The following is a 17,583-nucleotide window of genomic DNA, read 5'->3' on the forward strand; positions in this document are numbered from 1 at the left end:
AACGTAGGTCAACTCAATCTTCGACTTGGGCAAGGTCAATTTTTTGTTTACCGTGGGATTACGCAATGCGAGCCGTTGCTGGTCCAGAGCCGGGACCATGACGCCATCGCTTGGTGACGTGGGTTTTGGTAACACCGGATGTTAACACCGGATGCTCGCCGTATTTACAGCGTCATTGTGCATGTAATGCTTCCGCATTAATAATTTCGTGCATCCGCGCCTCTATTCATTCGCAACCATATTGCTGAGCTCTAATTTTACAGTTTCAGTGCAACAAAGAATGGCTGCTGTTAGGATGCCTTGTTCAGTGCACTCTCTTCAGGCGGCAACGAAGCTGGTTGCTCATTACCGAATCACGGGCTCCAGTATCCACAGGCCCTGGGACATATACACCAACTTCTACATCGACTATATTGCGTCTAGTCGGCTGGGTGAGACGCTTTGGCAGAGACGTCGACAATGCAGCGCCGGCTCCGTGAGCACCGTCCTTTAGTTTTCCGAAGGTACGCGGCCAGGTCAGAAAGACGTCGACAGGCGATGAGACTGGGGTGACGTGGACGACTGGCGATGACATTGCCGCGAACGGCACTGGTGAGTGCTCGGCGATGGCGAACAACGGCGCCATGTGTTAGTACCGTCGGTGACATGCAGGTTAGGCTCGGCTTACGGCTGGAACTGGCCAAAACTGTCATCTGAACAAGGGCTGTTGGAGAACGGCATCGACGACCAGCGGTTATGACAGTATTGGGCGACGGTGTGATCATCCGGTGCTCGCCACTCCATCATGTTGCGAGACCTTCCAGGGAACCACTGATTTTGGGTATGCACGAGCGAAAAACGCTCGGTTGGCCGGGAACTGGCCACGGTGCAAACTGACTGAAAGCAGACATTGGCGAGTTCTTGGCACATAATAGCGTGAGCTAGGGGAACCACAGGAGCGCATGTGCGAAAACATGACTATATACGCATCGTTTTGTGTTAGTTTTCGACGAGCTGCGTGGGCAGCTCGTCGTCGGAGAGAGGACGCGCATGGCGTTGCACGCTGTGCGAGACACACGTTTGCCACGAGCTGCGCGCGCAGCGGCGTGTCTCGCTGTCGTGCCCGCGCTGGACTGCGACAGATTGAGCAGAAATGGAAGACGTATGTTCTTCGCCTTTAGACTGAGAAAGAAACATACGTGCGCGCACTTTGGCGTGTCAGAATAGCTTCTGAACTTGGTCGAGCTCCATGCCGACGAGCCTGACGGACGTCTCGAAAGCCCGGGAGGCCTCGCGCTTGTCCAGGGCCCTCCAGTTGACCCAGTCGTCCTTGCAGTCGGCTAGGTACTTGCCAGTGCTTTCCAAGAACCGGTCGTCCACAGCCGCGTACAAGATGGTCTGGGCTCCCTCCCAGGGCGTCTGCATTATACGAATCCCATAAACGCAATGTCTCTCAATATATGAGCGCCGCAAGTCTTTAAGAGAGTTCTAAGGTCTAAGTAACTTGTCAGTGAGGAACGTATGTATCGCAATAGCGAAATTTTTGGCCAAGCCTTTAGCAAAAACAAGCAGTTGCTGCGTATTCATAATTACAACAGCTCGAAAGGAAACAGGGCGAGCGTTTTCAACTCTCCGTACGAATACGCGTTTTCTACGTCTTCTCAGACCAATATAAATGAAAAAGACAAAGATAATGCTGAACTGGGAGTAGCTTCTTCGATTCATTTGGTTAGCCGCTAGTTCCCTCAGACTGCTATGTTTTATTATTCTTTTAGCTTGAAAACATATTTTGCTAGAAAATGGATGGAAGGCGACAGATCCAGGACCCACCGTGACTCTGTTCCAAGCGTATAGCTATCTTAAGCACCGATCTCAGCTCGGCTTTCAGTGCAAGACTCGTGACGTTTCCGCGGCCTTTCACTGCAATTGGTCCAGTGCCAGGAACATCTTGGAAAGCAGGGCAAGAAGTATCGAAGCCACGTGGACCTTTACTCTCAGTCCGGTCACCTTACTTGCTACTATGGGGTTCTTATGTTGCCCGTGCACCACTCACGTGCCCACGCTGCCATGCTTAGCGCGCACGTTGAAGAAACCCAGGGCGTTGAAATTAAACCTGAGGACCCCCCCCCCCCTCCACGGCTCCTGTCATAGCCCGTGAGTTGCTGTCGCACTCTAACAGTTGGTTACTCCTGTTTCTATTAGAATTCGAAGTATTGTGGCCGTTCTTCTATTCCTCGTAGTGAGATGTGCTGTTATCATGGAGCAGAAAGACAGCACCTGATGAACTGATTAACTTTTCATTTTGCGTTTCGGGACGCAGGTTATATGTGTATGTCATCCCTTAGGACAGTGAAGACAAACGCAGGTGAGTTGAGTTACCAGACGACTTCCAAGATTAATAAAAAGTCAAATTTCAAGGTTTTGCCGTAGGCGTCAAGCGAGCTTGTGAATTTTCAAGAATGGACCTGTCGTCGAGTTGGAGTTTCAAGAATAAAAAAGAATTGACCGTTTCGACCCGAATGACAAAGCATGAATAGCGATAGAAAAATATTGGGCAACTAACCGAATTAAGATTCGTACAGATTTACCGGCCGTGTAAATTTCACTTAACGTTCACTTACTAACTAACCTAACAATCGTGGTGTCATGCGCACAGGTAAACATGAACAGATCTCACTCGATGAGAGCGAACACTCGCTGCAACAATTGTGCTGGTGCGCTTCCTGCTACCTTTAATTTCAGCGCGTCTCCAAAAACTTGAGATTACACGACCTCCAGCGACACAGAAAGGCGCTTTCCAATATACGCGCGGAAAGCCACCATTCGTGTCCGCTTACCTAGCATTTTAACCCGCCGCAGATTACCTCCAAGATAGCGCACGCCATGCGCAGCCACGGCCGGACTATCGGAGGAGACGCAGGATTACCCGACCCTTATTTCAAGGTGGCCCCTAGCGCGATCTTGATCACGTTACCATAGGCATAGGCGCTGAGAGTTGCGCCCAAAATAGCTGAATAAGATAGCGCCTGATCCTCTTCACAACCTTGATCTCTCTCTTTTTCACTCTCGTTACCGCGTGCTCTACCCCCCCCCCCCCCATGCCTTTGCACATTGGCCGCGCGATTAGACGGCGTGCTTGAAGACACCATCCTTCGCAGGTCACCCTCGCACACTTCCCCTTGCACCCATGTTATTGCGATTCGACTTTATACACAACCTCACGGTGGCGCCGATGTCGACGATTCAACGACGTTTTCCGCAAACGGTAACGCGAAAAACAAAGCAGGAACGAGACGAGCGGCATGTACCAGAAGGACTCGTTGAATAAACTCTTGTAACAAAGCTGCAGTCACTTCAAGGTGACGGTATAATGTCAAGAATATGACACCGCTGAACTTGTGCAAGCTCGAGCGATATTGAAAACAACAGGCAACAACAACAACACCATTACTATAGCCTGAGGAAGTGTCTACAACACTCACACCGGTTCCCAAGTCTGTTCATTCCAGTTGAAGAATGAGGTCAGTTTACACAGTTGAAGCCTGGCGTTTCTTGCTAACCATTGCCCGGAAACGTCCAATAATATCGCATGTAAGCCCATCACTTATCTTGACTCGATATATTCTTTTAGCTACGCTTTATAGCATCCAATGACAGTATAGGTGCATTATACTTTGCCAGACTTGCATGCATGCAATATAACGTTTCCAGAGAAAACGCATGTTTATGTGAGCAGTAACGCCTGTAAATATAGAATTCGACACTCACTTTTCCAATGGTGCGGTAGAGGAAGCGAAGAAAGAGCGACATCAACGAGTCCTTGTCAGCGATGGTGGTATTCACAATGCCCGGATTTACCACGTTCACCGTCACGCCTGCAAGGAACATACAGAACCATGACAGAAACATAACTTCTGAAAATGCATCGAGCTACATGCCAATAAGTTTACGTTCCACAAAAGCTTTTGCAACTTGCAGCTGTTCATTAACCTTTTTCTTGCGGGGCATGCCGGTTAGGGCACCCCAGCAGGAGGGCTGCTCTAATTATGCAGCTTCTTTGACTTGAAAAAAAAGTCCAATCCATGCATCGCTGCGCTGCCTCATTTGCGGTTTTACCGTAGGCGCCCAAAGTCAACCAATCTACCGATTACGAGCAGTAAACAGCGCTAAACAACAGTACAAGGAGAGCGACACTGACAACAGCCCTGCTGTCTGTGTCCCTCTCCTTGTCCTGTTGTTTAGCAATGTTTACTGCTCGTAATCATGAACCAACCAGCCCAAATGTGTACTCTTCTGCAATCTACCGATCTTTGGTTAACTTACAACTCCGACAAGATGTCAGATTCTAAGCACAGAATGGCTTTTTCAACTGTTAGCGCTGGCACCATTATTCCCTTTCCAGATTCCTCGCACCACCCCATATTTATTGTAGCCACAAATTGCTGTATGTTTCATTATTGCTGCATTCCGCTTCCCTTTCGTTTTTAGATTATCTTAGTGGACACTAGAGTAGTTGTTTCTGTCGTTTGTGTATACACACAGGTATATGTATCGATTGACTATGAGATGACTCCCTGTTTAATTGATACCACATTATCACTCGTCTGTTCATTAAAGAGCACAATTCCAGATTTCTCAGTGCTAAACTTAAAGCCTAGATTCGTCGCTCTGTTGCCACTTATATTCGCGAGTCTCTATAAAACCCTTGCATTGTCTGCTAGTAGAGAGAGATAGAGAGAAGTGATGAAGGAGAGGCAGGTAGGCTAACCAGACTGAGTCCAGTTTGCTAACCTACACGTGGGGCGGAGAATGAGGGAATGAAATAGACTGAGAAGACATGAGTCTATTGGGGGCAAAGACTTACGGAGTCGCCATCTGTCGGAAGCGCTTCCCTCGCGTAGTATGAGGGATCACGCGACGCGCTCCTCAGAGGTTTGGCTTACGGCGTTCAATAAAAACACCACGAGGCAGCCTTCCTCGACCTTTATGTAGGTACTCTCTAAACGAGGGTTTTTTTTACTGATGAAATAATAACCTTGGGCAAACTGAAAGCTCTTTACCCAATACGTACAGTGAACGCCACTGCGCGCGGTCGCCGCAATGGAGTCTCCCTAACTGGCCCCTTGCGTGAAAGGTAGGCAAACGCTGAGAACCAAATATGTGAAATATGTTCTCATGGTGGGCTGTCTGTATAACCAAATGGAGCATAACAGAATGAAGCCTCAATGCAGTGATCGCACGGGTTCGCAGTGACCGACTGCGCGTCTGCATGCATGTCCGCGCACAATGTTTAGCTTTCGCTGCGTGCGCGTTTTCGCACCGTGCCGTGAGCTTTACGCCGCAGAACATGAGCATTTGACAGCACATGAGCAACCATTGTTTTGTGGACGCTATCAGAGCTGTTCAAAAATAATTTCGTAATAAAGACTTCGACGCCTACGGCGACTGTGATGTGCCGTCGCGATGATTCAATCTTTTTTTTCCTGCTAAATTCTTGATTTGACCTTTCAATATTATTTCTCAAGTTGCGTCGCACTGTATGTTTATCGTTCTTCTCAGCGGGCGTTTTCTCACTACTTCTTTTTCGTAATCCAGTACATTAATTCATAACACAAACATGACCATGTGCCATGCCTTTTTTATGCGCTTCTTACCACTCCCTCTCTATTCCAATGAATTTGCCAGAATCTAGTATCAACAAGTTCATAGACCTAATAAAACGTCATGATATTAGCCGGGCAGCCGGGCGCGGGCGAGCGTCTCAGTGCGCGTTTTCTGCTACTCACCGAACATCGCAGACCGGGCGCCGTAGCTGAAATTTTCCTCTCGACTGCGCTTGCTGCATTCCCGAGCTGTAGCCGATGGCTGTCTGCCGGTTCTAAGTTTCGCGAACCAAGCTTCACACAGCTTCTTGTCCTACAGCTACGTGTGAATAAGGCTGACATCGGGCTCCGTTACGTACGTCCGGCACTGCGGTGCCGAGCAGTAGCCTACCATGCTGCACGCCTCCAAAGGTAGCCACTACCTATTATAGTGCTTTCAAATGTTTTCAAGCAGACGCCCAAGGCGGGAAAGCCTCACAGCTTAATCAGAGTCGCAGTGCAGGTGGGTCTTTAAATTTCGTTTTCAGCTCGCTTCGGCGCTTTCGAAGCAGCCGACGCGCCGCTGTGTCCACGTGATCCCTCATACCACGTCACGCCGACTGTGGCGCCAGCTTTTCCAGTGGTGGAGCTCGCCTCCAATATGGCACTTTCACTTGCGTTAAGCTAAGTATAGCAGGTCAGCAGTCGGGCACTCAAGTCTGTTGCCTTTAGCGTCCGCATACGACAGAGTCCTGGGCCAACAGTGGCACCTCGGGGCAACCGGGTGCACGCGCCGCATTCCTTTCTTTTTTTTTTTCTGGTGAGCACATCTAATAGGACGGCCGGAGCAAAATCTGCCACCGCGCGCCATCTATAGGAGGCCATGGCTAATCCTTATCTAGGTCGGTGCGAGCGTGCCTCTGGCTTCTGTGCGTATAACTATTTATGAGGCCTGCGTGCCTCCGACGGTTGTTGTGTGGATGGCTGTGCGGCAGCTGTCTCATGGTACGCGAATAAAATGTGTTATGTTTGAATAGGTTTTAATTGAGCTAGTTGGTTCATAGCTACGACTTGTTTTGAACCGCTGGACTGAAAAAAAAAAACAAAGGAGTAAGGGATACAGGCAAAGACGTCGCTATGCTAACAACTGGATTTATTTTCGTGCTACGATAGACACCTATTCACCAGAAGATAGGTGGTTGCATGTAATGCAATCACCTATCATCTCCTTTTACGTGGCTGATAAGAGGCGCGGACAATATGGGTGCGATCTTGTACGCATTCCAAAATAGAACGGAGGCTGTCCGTTCTTTACGTCACGAAATAAGCGATATGTTCCGTTCCGTTCGTCCGATAGCAGACCACACGGAATGATTGACAGCAGATATCACGTCACAATTGACGTCATGACGTTCGGCACGGTTCAAATTGACGAATCGTATTTGGCTCGGTGGAAGGAACCGCCTCCGTTCTATTTTGGAGCGCGTACAAGATCGCACCCCATGTATATGTCTTTTCCTTTTTGCGCGTGCCCTATTATACAGGGTGTTTCACGTAACTTGTGCCAAGGATTTAAAAAAAGAAGTGGTAAGCCGCAGCTGAATGAAGCTAATGGCATATGGTTTGCCATCATGTGGCGCTCCTTAGAGTATATTTTACATTCCGCCTAATTAGTTAATTAACTAAGATGAATCGGTCATTTTTTATGTTCAGTTTAGGGCCAAGTGCTTTTCGTTGTGTTGCAGAAACGACCGATCCAATTTTTTGTGGCAACGTACATAAACGTAGAGAGTTTTTCGGCGTTTAAAGAAACCCCGCGAAATATGAAATAAAACCACGTGACTACGCTCATGCGCTTTCTATTGCAGCGCTTTCGATCGCGGTTCGTAGGAAAGAACCGGGCGAAGTGAGCGGCCGCGGCTCTAGGCATCGGCTTCGCAGTGCGCGCATCTTTGGCGGTGGCACGCGGAAAGGAAGCGCCGTCGTCCCTGATAAGCTATAGGCTCGACGCACGGTTGAGAACGCTGCAATACGATAGCGCACGAGCGCAGTCACGTGGTTTTATTTCATATTTCGCGGGCTCTCTTTAAATTCCGAAAAATACTGCCGCGCAGCATGTACGTTGCCACAAATACATTGGATCGGTCATTTCTGAACCCCCTCTACAACGCAGCGAAACGCATTTGGCTCTAAGGTGAATATTAGGAATGTTGCATAAGTCATCTTAGTTAATTAATTAAGCGTAATGTAAAAAAAAACACTCTAAGGAGCGTCACACGACGGCAAACCCTATATGCCATTAGTTTCATTAAGCTGTGGCTAACGAATTTTTTAAAATTCTCGGCAGAAGTTACGTGAAACACCCTGTTTATGCAGGCGCAAGCGCGTAAATCAATTCAATTGATAGCGACGACCTCGTACTTTAGGGCGCAGCTCCTGGCGCCCGTTTCTGAGGCGAGCGTCGGCATCGTCCCTCGGCGTCCTCGTAACCGAGCGAACGAGCACAGCAAACGGGTTAAGGAACGAACACAGAGTGCGGATGAAAGACAGCGATAGCGCAGTGAGCGCGAGTAGGAAAGCTGAAGGGGATGGTAGGGCGAAAGTGTCGGAAGAAAAGCGTAGTGCTGCGCACGACGGGCTTTGCGGCGACGCTGGCTACGAGGTAGCGCCAGAGTAGTGCGCGTCGTCTGTATGGAAACAAAGCGCTGCATGAGCGGAGGTCTGTCTGCGGCGGCTGCTGCGGATTGCGCCCACGCGTCACGATTAGCGAGGCAGTCGCGCCACACGTCGCTCCATTTGCAACGTGCCGCATGAGACATAGTCCACGCCAGCCAATATATCGCGAAATGAAAACACGCATACAGCTGCTCTCAAATTTTGCATTAGGGTCGGAGATAAATCGTAATCGTCTGTGAATTTTTTTTTTCGGCTCAGCTGTCAAAACCTCATCTTAGTGCTATGTTGTTCGTGTGGTTGATCTGTCCTGTTACATGCTGCACACGTAAAAAAGCAAGGTATACGCACACATAGAATTGCTACAGGTTTCGGTTCTCTCCTTGCGGCAAGAAAACTTTACAACAGTTTTATAAATCACCTCTGAACATGCAAAAAGGAGGTTTTAGTAATTTTCATTGAGCCCGTAACAAGCGTACATACGTCATAATTGTGCTCTGCATCACACCTGAAATTTACCACATTCTCTCTTAATATAAACCCCTTGAAGTAGGCACGTCTCCCTTGACACCATGAAAACACATATGATCTCTTCGAGCTGTTCTATATGTAGTTGCACTATAAGAGCTCCGCTATAAAAGAATCATTCATTATGTCTTGCCGCAAATCCTTCCGAATAAAAAAGAAATCAATAAATTAAAGAATGCTGACCTCCACTACCACGATAGCTCAAAGCACGACATGTTATGCAAACGTATCACTACGCACTAGTGCTAAACCATGCAGTTTACTTGAAACTCCGCAATGGAATGCAGTAACCCTCGAACTGAGCTCTCGTTGCACAAACGTACAAAATGGTCGAAATTATTCCGGCTCTTTCCCCGTGGTAACTATATGAAAGGCGCACAATTTCGCATGTGGCAGGTAACCGGCGCCATTTTCCTTAAGTAATGATGATGGCCACGTGAGCTTGGATGATTCGTGTTTTCTAACGTTTTCTTTTTCTTTTTTAGGTCTGGCTGTGGTACCAACGTTAAAGAGTTTACAAGGTAAATGAACACCAAGATTTAGTAGCAGGCGTCATGATATACATCCTGTATCACGTCATGATATACATCCCGTACCGGCGCCACAGGTTTTAACACTTTACTCATATTGATTTTACTTCGATTGAGGTCAATTTTGGAGGTAACCGACGTATTTAGCTTCATCTGTATAATATAGGCACAAGTTACCATGAGTTGATTACTTTTACAGCATACAGAAGGTCAAAAATGTGCACCATTATAATTTTTTGATTGTTTAAAGTGCCACCTTTATGTTGCTTTGTGACGTTTGAACCGTGTTCATAAACAAAACGAATATTCGAGTCACCATAATTTTTCAGTTACTGTCCCGCACCATAAGCATAAATTCACACAGATCTTTTTAAGCACAGCTTTCTTTCGTACTGTGTAGACCACTGCTGTTTGTTGCCTGGCTGTGTTCGCGAATTTTCACTTGATGAATTTCTAAAATGTATGAAACGTTGGTGCTTTGCACCCGCTCTATTTCTTTAGTCGCGGAGGAAATCGGCTGCCGCAATTTGGTCGTCTCGGCGAGGCCTCTCCGGCCTTCCCAAGTTGTACCCGACTATAGTCGTTTTCCAATTATTCTCGCTTGAACACAATTTCGGACAGTGTGCGTGTTGTCTCAGTGCGGCATGCATTTTCCATTTGGGCGGAAGCTTCGCCACATGTGCTACCTTGGCAATGCGTATATTCAGACAAAAGATGGTCGCAGAAAGTTACCTCAAATCTCAGCGCAAGCGCACTCCGACGATGGGGACAAGTGTGCCAGGGGCTGTACAACAGATGGATGGATGAATGTTATGAGTGTCCCCTTTGGAACGGGATGGTGGGTTGCACCACCAAGCTCTTGTTATTTTATTGTCTAATGTCATACCTATGGTAAAAAAGAAATAAAGATAGAAAAAAAACGAAACGATCAATTCCCATAACCAAACCTTCTGAACCCCTATTGTGAACTTTGTTTTTGTACGCCTCCGTTGTTTGTCGTTTCCCTACTTTTCTTAAACCAATTTTCCAATCGCATCTTACTAATCTCTACTGCGGACATGTTTAATTTCCCCCTACTCTCGCTGAACCCAAGTTCCTCAAGGTGTCCATTGGTGCCTAAATCGACAGCTGGGCAGATATTTTCCCATTCTAATAAAACATTCTCCATCGTTTGCCTAGCTTTAACGCAGCATGCATATGCTCCTTGTTCCTTCTTATATCTCGCTTTATAAGTGCGTGTTCTAAGGCATCCTGATCGTGCATCGAAAACTAGTGAGCTTCCCTTTCACTTATCATAAATTGTTTCTTTCCCGATTTAGTTTTTCCTCTTAAGTAGTTACTCATGGTAGGTTCCCTTTCCATTGCCGCTGCCCATGAGATTATTTCAGCCTCTCTGACTTTCCGCTTGAGGTTCCTTGTTGCTGTGTTGCTCACCCTACAGGCCGCATACTAGCTGGTAAGTTTCCTAGTTCTTTTCCTCCACTGTGAATTAACGTTATTCTTGTATAGATACCTCAACACTCTTCCAGATCATTTACTTTCTTCCATATTCCTTAGTCGTTCTTCATAATCAATTTTACTGCGAACTTCCCTCACTTCAAAGCTAGTCTAGCCCATATCACCCTGCAAAGCTTTATTCACAGTCTTTCCGTGAGCGCCCAACGCAAAGAGTTCCACTGACCTTTAATTGCCATCGAGTCCTGATTGTACCTCTGATTTAAAGCAAACAACCGCATTTACAAATGTAAGTCATGGAACCATTACACCTTTCCACATACCCCGGAGAACCTGGTACCTATTGTATCCCCATAGCGCCCTGTGCTTCATTATGACCGCATTTCTCTTCCCCTTTACTGTTATAGTTTTTTTCCTGTGTTTCCATATATCTACTACCTTCGTTTATCCATATACCAAGGTATTTATGTTATTTTAAGCGAGGTATTTGCTGGCCCTGTATTGTCACTGTTGGCTGTTTTCATTGAGTACCATAACACTTGATTTTCTTAACGCTAAATTTCAGACCTAACTTATCGCCTTCCTGTCCACAGATATTAGCCAGACGTTGCAAATCACTTTGCTTGTTAGCTAGCACCACAATGTCGTCCGCATAAAACAAACCTGGAAGCTGCTGCTCTACTATACTCTACCCACCTATTTGTACGATATGAAAGATTAAACCCGATATTACTTCCCTCTAGCGGCCTCTCCATCCTCACCATGTACATCATAAACAGCAGCGGGGATAAAGGGCATCTCTGCCTCAGTCCCTTGTTGATATGAACTTTCTCCTCGCTCCTCATTCCTTCCCATTCAACACAAACGGTATTTCCTGTGCAAATTTATCTCAAAAGCTGCATACAATCGTCGCCCAAGCCTTCCCCTTGCAGAATACCCCACAAAATGTTGCGATCTACGTTGTCATACGCTCCTGTAATGTCAAAAAGGCCACATATAACAGTCTCCTTTCTACTGTTGATATTTCAATACACTGAGTAAGAACAAATAAGTTATCTACCAAACGCCTACCTATTCTGAAGCCATGCTGAAGTTCTCCCAAAATGCTATTATTCCCTGCCCATGCTTGCAGGTTTAACGTGATTGCCTGCATTGTTAACCTGTATATTACCGGTGTAATGGTCAACGGTCTATACGAGTGAATTCCATCTTTCTCCCCCTTACATTTATAAATTAAATTCATTCTACTTTGTCGCCAACTGTCTCGTATTCGTCTATCTTTTAGACTCTTTTCTGCTGCTTGCAACAGAGCTTCCTTACTTTTTGGACCAAGTTCATTAATCAGCCTAACGAGAACCTCGCCTTGTCGTGAGGCTGTGCGCTTCGGACTTTTCTCCTCGGCTTGAAAGTGGAAATTTGCCAGCACCAGCTCCTTCTCCATCTGGTTCTCTTTCACGCTCTTTTTTCCCTCGACTATAACCTTGTCATTGCCTTGGAAAAAAGATTCGGCTGTTATTTTTCGGATGAAATTTAATTCCACTTCCCCTTCCAGTTTATTTCCGTCTTCGTCTAGGATTTATTGTTGTATGGTTGTTGCCTTCCTGCCCAATAATTTTATGTTGTTCGGTGCGGCCTTATTTTTTCCACGTATTTCTGATAACCAACGTTTATTTTCACCTTTTATCTTTGCTTGCACCAGTATTTGAACCATATACTTTTTCTCCCGGTATATTTCCCATTTACTGGCTACTTCATCCTGCGGCAATTGCACCTTCATTGCCTACCAGTGCTCTCGGTATGTTTTTTGTCGTTCGGCGATCACTTCTCGTATCTCCCTGTTCCACCAGCTTTTCGGTTTATTTTTTTTCCTTTCCAACGAACGTGCTGCTTCTATTTCCGTATTTGTGTCATTATTACACTTAGAAGTTCACTATATTGCCACCCTTCGCTTTGCCATTTGCCACGTTCTTTCTCAACTCTAGTGACTATATTTGTAATTTGCTCCGTGTTCAAGTTTGGACTGGCTATTTGCACTCCTAGCTCCCTTTCCCAACTACATATCCCATATTCAAAAGGATGCGTTTACGGTCACTCCCTATGCTGCTATACCCTTCCTCGTCAATGACAATTTCGCTCAACTTATCATGAATTCCTTCTGTCATCAGCCAAGAATCAATGGTCGATTTCCGATTCCCCACTTCCCACGTGGTCTACCCGGCACACTTAGGCCCTGTACTCACGATGACGTGGTTATGTCGCTCACAATGATCTAGCTTTGACTTCCCGTTGTTGTCGGTATAGCCGTCTAGATGCTGGATGTGGGCATTCATCTCACCCAATAGGATAATTTTGGCATCATTCGCGAAGCTCCTAATATCAGCACTCATGCATTCCACTAACTCTTGATTCTTCCTTGTGCAATTATTTCGGGTCCACTAATATGTTACGCCCAGCCAATTTTTCTTTCCGCTCATTGTTCCTGCCAACAATTTTCTTGTACAGCGCCCCCACTGTGCTCGAATTAGCACATATCGCTCATACAGCGTCCACAGCGACGACGCGGCCTCGAATCGGCCTGCCGACCGTCACTTGCTCACTGGTCCTATCTCTGTCGTAGGATACAATCGCACGACCAAGCGTACAACCCGCCCTGCGACCGCACCGACAAGCATCATCCAGCAAGTGTTTCGGGACTCGCGCTGGACGCCACATTTTCGCCCGCTTGCGCAAAAGACGCCGCGCGTTCATGCGGCTCTCGTACCGTGCATCTTGAGCTTGTGCGCCAGGGTTCTCGTGAAGCAGACCGTGGCCATCTTGGAGTCACCGTAGGCGAGCGTGGGCGTCACCCAGGGGTGCGTGCCCCTAGCACGTTCCTCTAGCCGCTGCGTGTGCCCCAGGTGGTGCAGGAACGACGTCAGGTTCACCACGCGGCTCGGGGCGCTTTTCTTGAGCAGATCTGTGCGCGTCACGGGGCGTCAACTTCGCGTGCGCACACACGGGCAAGCCGCTCACAAGGCGTCGCACGTGATAGCTGACACTTGTTCTCGCATGCTCGCTAAAGTCTCGATGGAAAAAATTAAGCCATTTCTGACTGTTGGACCCGCCCCGGTGGCTCAACGTAGCTTGGTGCTACGTGCCTACAGATTGTACCTATACATTCAGGCTGAAATGTGACCTGCGTTAATTTTATTATATTGCGCGTCATCTCTAATTGCACATATCTAGTTTCCGTATACTCTTACAAAATCAACTAGTATCCTCCTGTCTAGACCACAAAGCAACAATAGTACCGAAAATAATTATTCTTTAGCGGCATGTATCCTTAGGTAAAAGATAGCGGATCACTATTGTTTCGCATGTCGCCTTAAGGCACTTTTACCCCTGCCCTAAAAGGACAAATCAGAAGAAAAAGATGATAATAATAAACTAGAAGTGCATATTTTCAATAAGAAAACATTTGATCATTTGATTTCACAGTTTGACTGGGCGGAAATGATGAAGGATTCTAATTATGCGAAAGTTTAGGAAAAATTTTATGAGCAGCTAAAAAAGTTTTAGCTTTCTGGTATGTACAAAATAACTAAAAAACAAAGGAAATGTTACCTCTGGTTTTCGGCTCACATTCTGCTCAAGATAAGAATCTGTATAGTTGTGCTTTGTTCTTGGATTCAGCAAAAGCGTTCGAAACTGTAAATCACGATATTTTATTGGAAAAGTTGTTTCGTTTGGGTTTCAGGCGACCCTTTTTTTATCTTATTTGCAATTATTTAGAGTACAGGTCACAGGTAGTCATGGGTAGTAAAGAAATTGTTAGCGCTAGGAAATATATGACAGCTGGGTTTCCACAGGGATCCGTGTTGTCCCCTCTCTTATTCAATTTATTGATGAACGACCTTCCCACAATAATTACAAGAGCCACTGTGTATCAATATGCAGATGATACAGTTCTACTCACACGTCATATGCATTGTGAGGAAGCTATTAGCGCCCTACAGAATGTAGTTCATAAGGCCATGCAATGGTTCGAAGAAAACTGTGTATATATCAATGCTAAGAAAAGCAAAATCATGTGCTTTCGAAGTCCATTACAAACTAAAGAAATAAACTTGCCAATATTTCTACGTGATGAACATTGTATTTCACATAAATGTACTGCTATAGAATATGTGGAGACATTTAAATACCTAGGTATAACGTTCAACAGCGGCATGTCTTGGCAGCATCACATGGCGTTTTTATGTGGCAAACTACGGAGTGTTGCATATCTACTTTTCAACATAAAGGGTTTAGTACCTCTACCAGTCAAGAAAATGATAGTTCATGCATAGCGTACAGTGTGCTGTGGTATGGTATAACGATATTCGCCTTTTGTACAGAGTGCTGGAAAAATTGGATTGATAAACTACTAAAAATATATTAACATTTGTTGCTTATGGTACTACACTACATGACAATAATATTTTTCAGGAATTAGGATTTTGCACATTGGAGGATTTATTTACCAGAACTGTTATTATGCGGCATAATTGGAGCGATGAATTCAAAGAGGCATACGATGCACCTCGATTGTTAAGAAACAAAAAAACTTTTAAGCTATACCCTATTCCACTACTAAGTATTGAGAAGCGAGAACTGTATATATACATCCCAAGAATATTTAATGATTTGGCCGATGAATTCTTTTTGGCAACATCAAAAAAAAAACAGTTGAAGAAATTATTGATGAAATGTTGAAATTGAGTTCTGATTCTTTACTTAAGTTGTTTATGTGTTTGTCTTTGTTTACTATGTCATTGTCTGTTAACGGGTAATACTACCAACCATACTTCTGAAAGTTGGAAAATAAATATGTTATTATGTAAATGTCTACTTTTGCAACTATTATGTAAATATGTAACCACATCGCTGTACCGACTTCGCCTGGCCTAGTCGCACAAGTCCTCATGGACTTAGACAGGGCCGTTTCTTTGTTTTGCTTTTGGGTGTGTGTCAATAAATTTATTATTATTATTATTATTATTATTATTATTATTATTATTATTATTATTATTATTATTATTATTATTATTATTATTATTTCCTTGAACACCGCACAAATGTGCTGAAGAAGGAGACGGGCCGTGCAATGTCTCTGACTAATGACTGTAAACCATTGCCTCAACGCGAAAATAAGAAAAAAGATGTGCAAAGTACTACAAGCTGGACATGACAAGTACACAAGCGTTCAAAGCTTGCTATCAATTTCGGAGATAGAACATGCACTTAATAAAGCATCCTACAGAAAGAGTGTTTTTGTTTCTGTTTTGCAGGCTTCTTTCAGGCTCGGAATGTGTATGCAGCGCGCAATGAGCAACTGATAGCTGGAACAAGAATTTTTCATGATGGTCTACATATTTTTCTTTCTTAGGCAGTTTGTCTCTGAATATAATATCTGAGAAGTTAAGTCATTAAAAATAATCAATTACCTATTTAGGCGACATACAAAAATAGTCTGACTTGCTCCAAGCGATGGCAGACAACATTGGCTTGGTTCTATCCAGATAAGTTGCACTCGCATACTTTCAAACTATCGCACAAGTTGCGTGGGACACCCTGTAGGTGGCAGAGAGGCAATATGTGTTATACCTATCACTCCTTCTAACTCTTTATTTGAGCTTTTTGCAGCCACGTGCGAACTAGGAGACACGACGCAACTTTTCAAACGCTCAAAAAGAACTGCTTTTAACAAACGCTTAATCTGCATGCTAAAGCTGATGCTTATCTTGGGTACACACAATTTGGTGAGAGAGGACTAAAAACTACAAAACGCTGGGTGTGTCGGCATGAAGAAAGGCGCGAGCGCATACTAACGACTGGAGTTTATTGACAAAAGCGAGAACATATATTACATTGCACACACATCTGTAAAGCGAAATAAAAAATAAGCGTTCAAGTAATTAACTTCTTCAGCGTCACAGATGACCCCGCAACACACATGTCGCCAGGCCTGCGAATAAAGAAGGATTCGGCGATATGGATCCGGTGCAGTCTTACCTTCGCGACTCGACCAGATATTCCTACATGACATGCAACGGCTTGCAGTTGCACGCTTTGCATTCTAGGGATAAACGAGAAGACGGCTGCGCTTTCAAGGGAGCTCTACGATCCGTTAAACGGTTATTCGAACATCGCCCGGTGTGAACGATGTACCACTTCTTAAAGGATTCGGTACTGTGGTGCGCCGCATCCTTCCCGCTTGCGGCTAACTGGTCACGATGCTTAACTTTGCATTAGTGCCAATCTTGCGCGGCCACTTCAGCCTTTCCTCTGCTGGTGTGCAGATACGATCCGACTTATTCTTTGCTGATAAGCCATTTACGCCGTGCCAGCTTCGCATACCTTCTTCATGCCGTGTGACTGCGACTCTGTGTGCAAGTAAGCAATACTAGCAACTGACTGACTTTTCGACAGCGATGCTTGTGTTACCGGTTACTTGTGTGCCATACGGATTTGTTTGTTGAGCAAATGAATAACTCAGCATAAATCAATACAGGTTCATTCATTTCGACACTGCAAAAACTCTACCAGATATTTGTGTCCAATAAATGACTCCAACTCTCCTTTTCACCACTGAGCCAGGATAGACCAACTTTTGCATAGCCTACCTGTAAGTAGTAGTGTCAGGAGGAAGTGGCCCAAGTAGTTGGCTTGGAAGCATTCTTCATAGCCGTCTTCGGTAAGCTGGATCCTGTCTGAGAATAAAGCACGAGCGTTTGCCCGGTTTATGGAGTGCGCATAATTTTTGCTTTCTCACGAGTTTTGCAAAGCGTGGTTATTTCGTGCACAGTGTGTCGGTT

General features: G+C 45.4%; 1 protein-coding gene across 3 annotated transcripts in view; it reads right to left on the minus strand.

Moving 5' to 3' along the window:
* Positions 1–17,583, minus strand: part of LOC135906048 (retinol dehydrogenase 12-like) — a 128,930-nt gene that overhangs the window by 89,114 nt on the left and 22,233 nt on the right. For 2 of the 3 annotated variants that reach the window (XM_065437198.2, XM_065437196.1), the window contains exons 4-7: positions 17,392–17,478; positions 13,509–13,703; positions 3,748–3,854; positions 1,179–1,398 (exon numbers count right to left, since the gene is read on the minus strand). In XM_065437198.2, the coding sequence (XP_065293270.1) occupies positions 1,198–1,398; positions 3,748–3,854; positions 13,509–13,703; positions 17,392–17,478 (590 nt within the window). In that variant the 3' untranslated portion in view covers positions 1,179–1,197. Of the gene's footprint in view, positions 1–1,133; positions 1,399–3,747; positions 3,855–13,508; positions 13,704–17,391; positions 17,479–17,583 lie in introns of those variants that run through there. The other variant, XM_065437197.1, reaches the window with a different exon arrangement.

The sequence above is a fragment of the Dermacentor albipictus genome, chromosome 1 (assembly GCF_038994185.2).
Source record: "Dermacentor albipictus isolate Rhodes 1998 colony chromosome 1, USDA_Dalb.pri_finalv2, whole genome shotgun sequence".
Taxonomy (NCBI): domain Eukaryota; kingdom Metazoa; phylum Arthropoda; class Arachnida; order Ixodida; family Ixodidae; genus Dermacentor; species Dermacentor albipictus.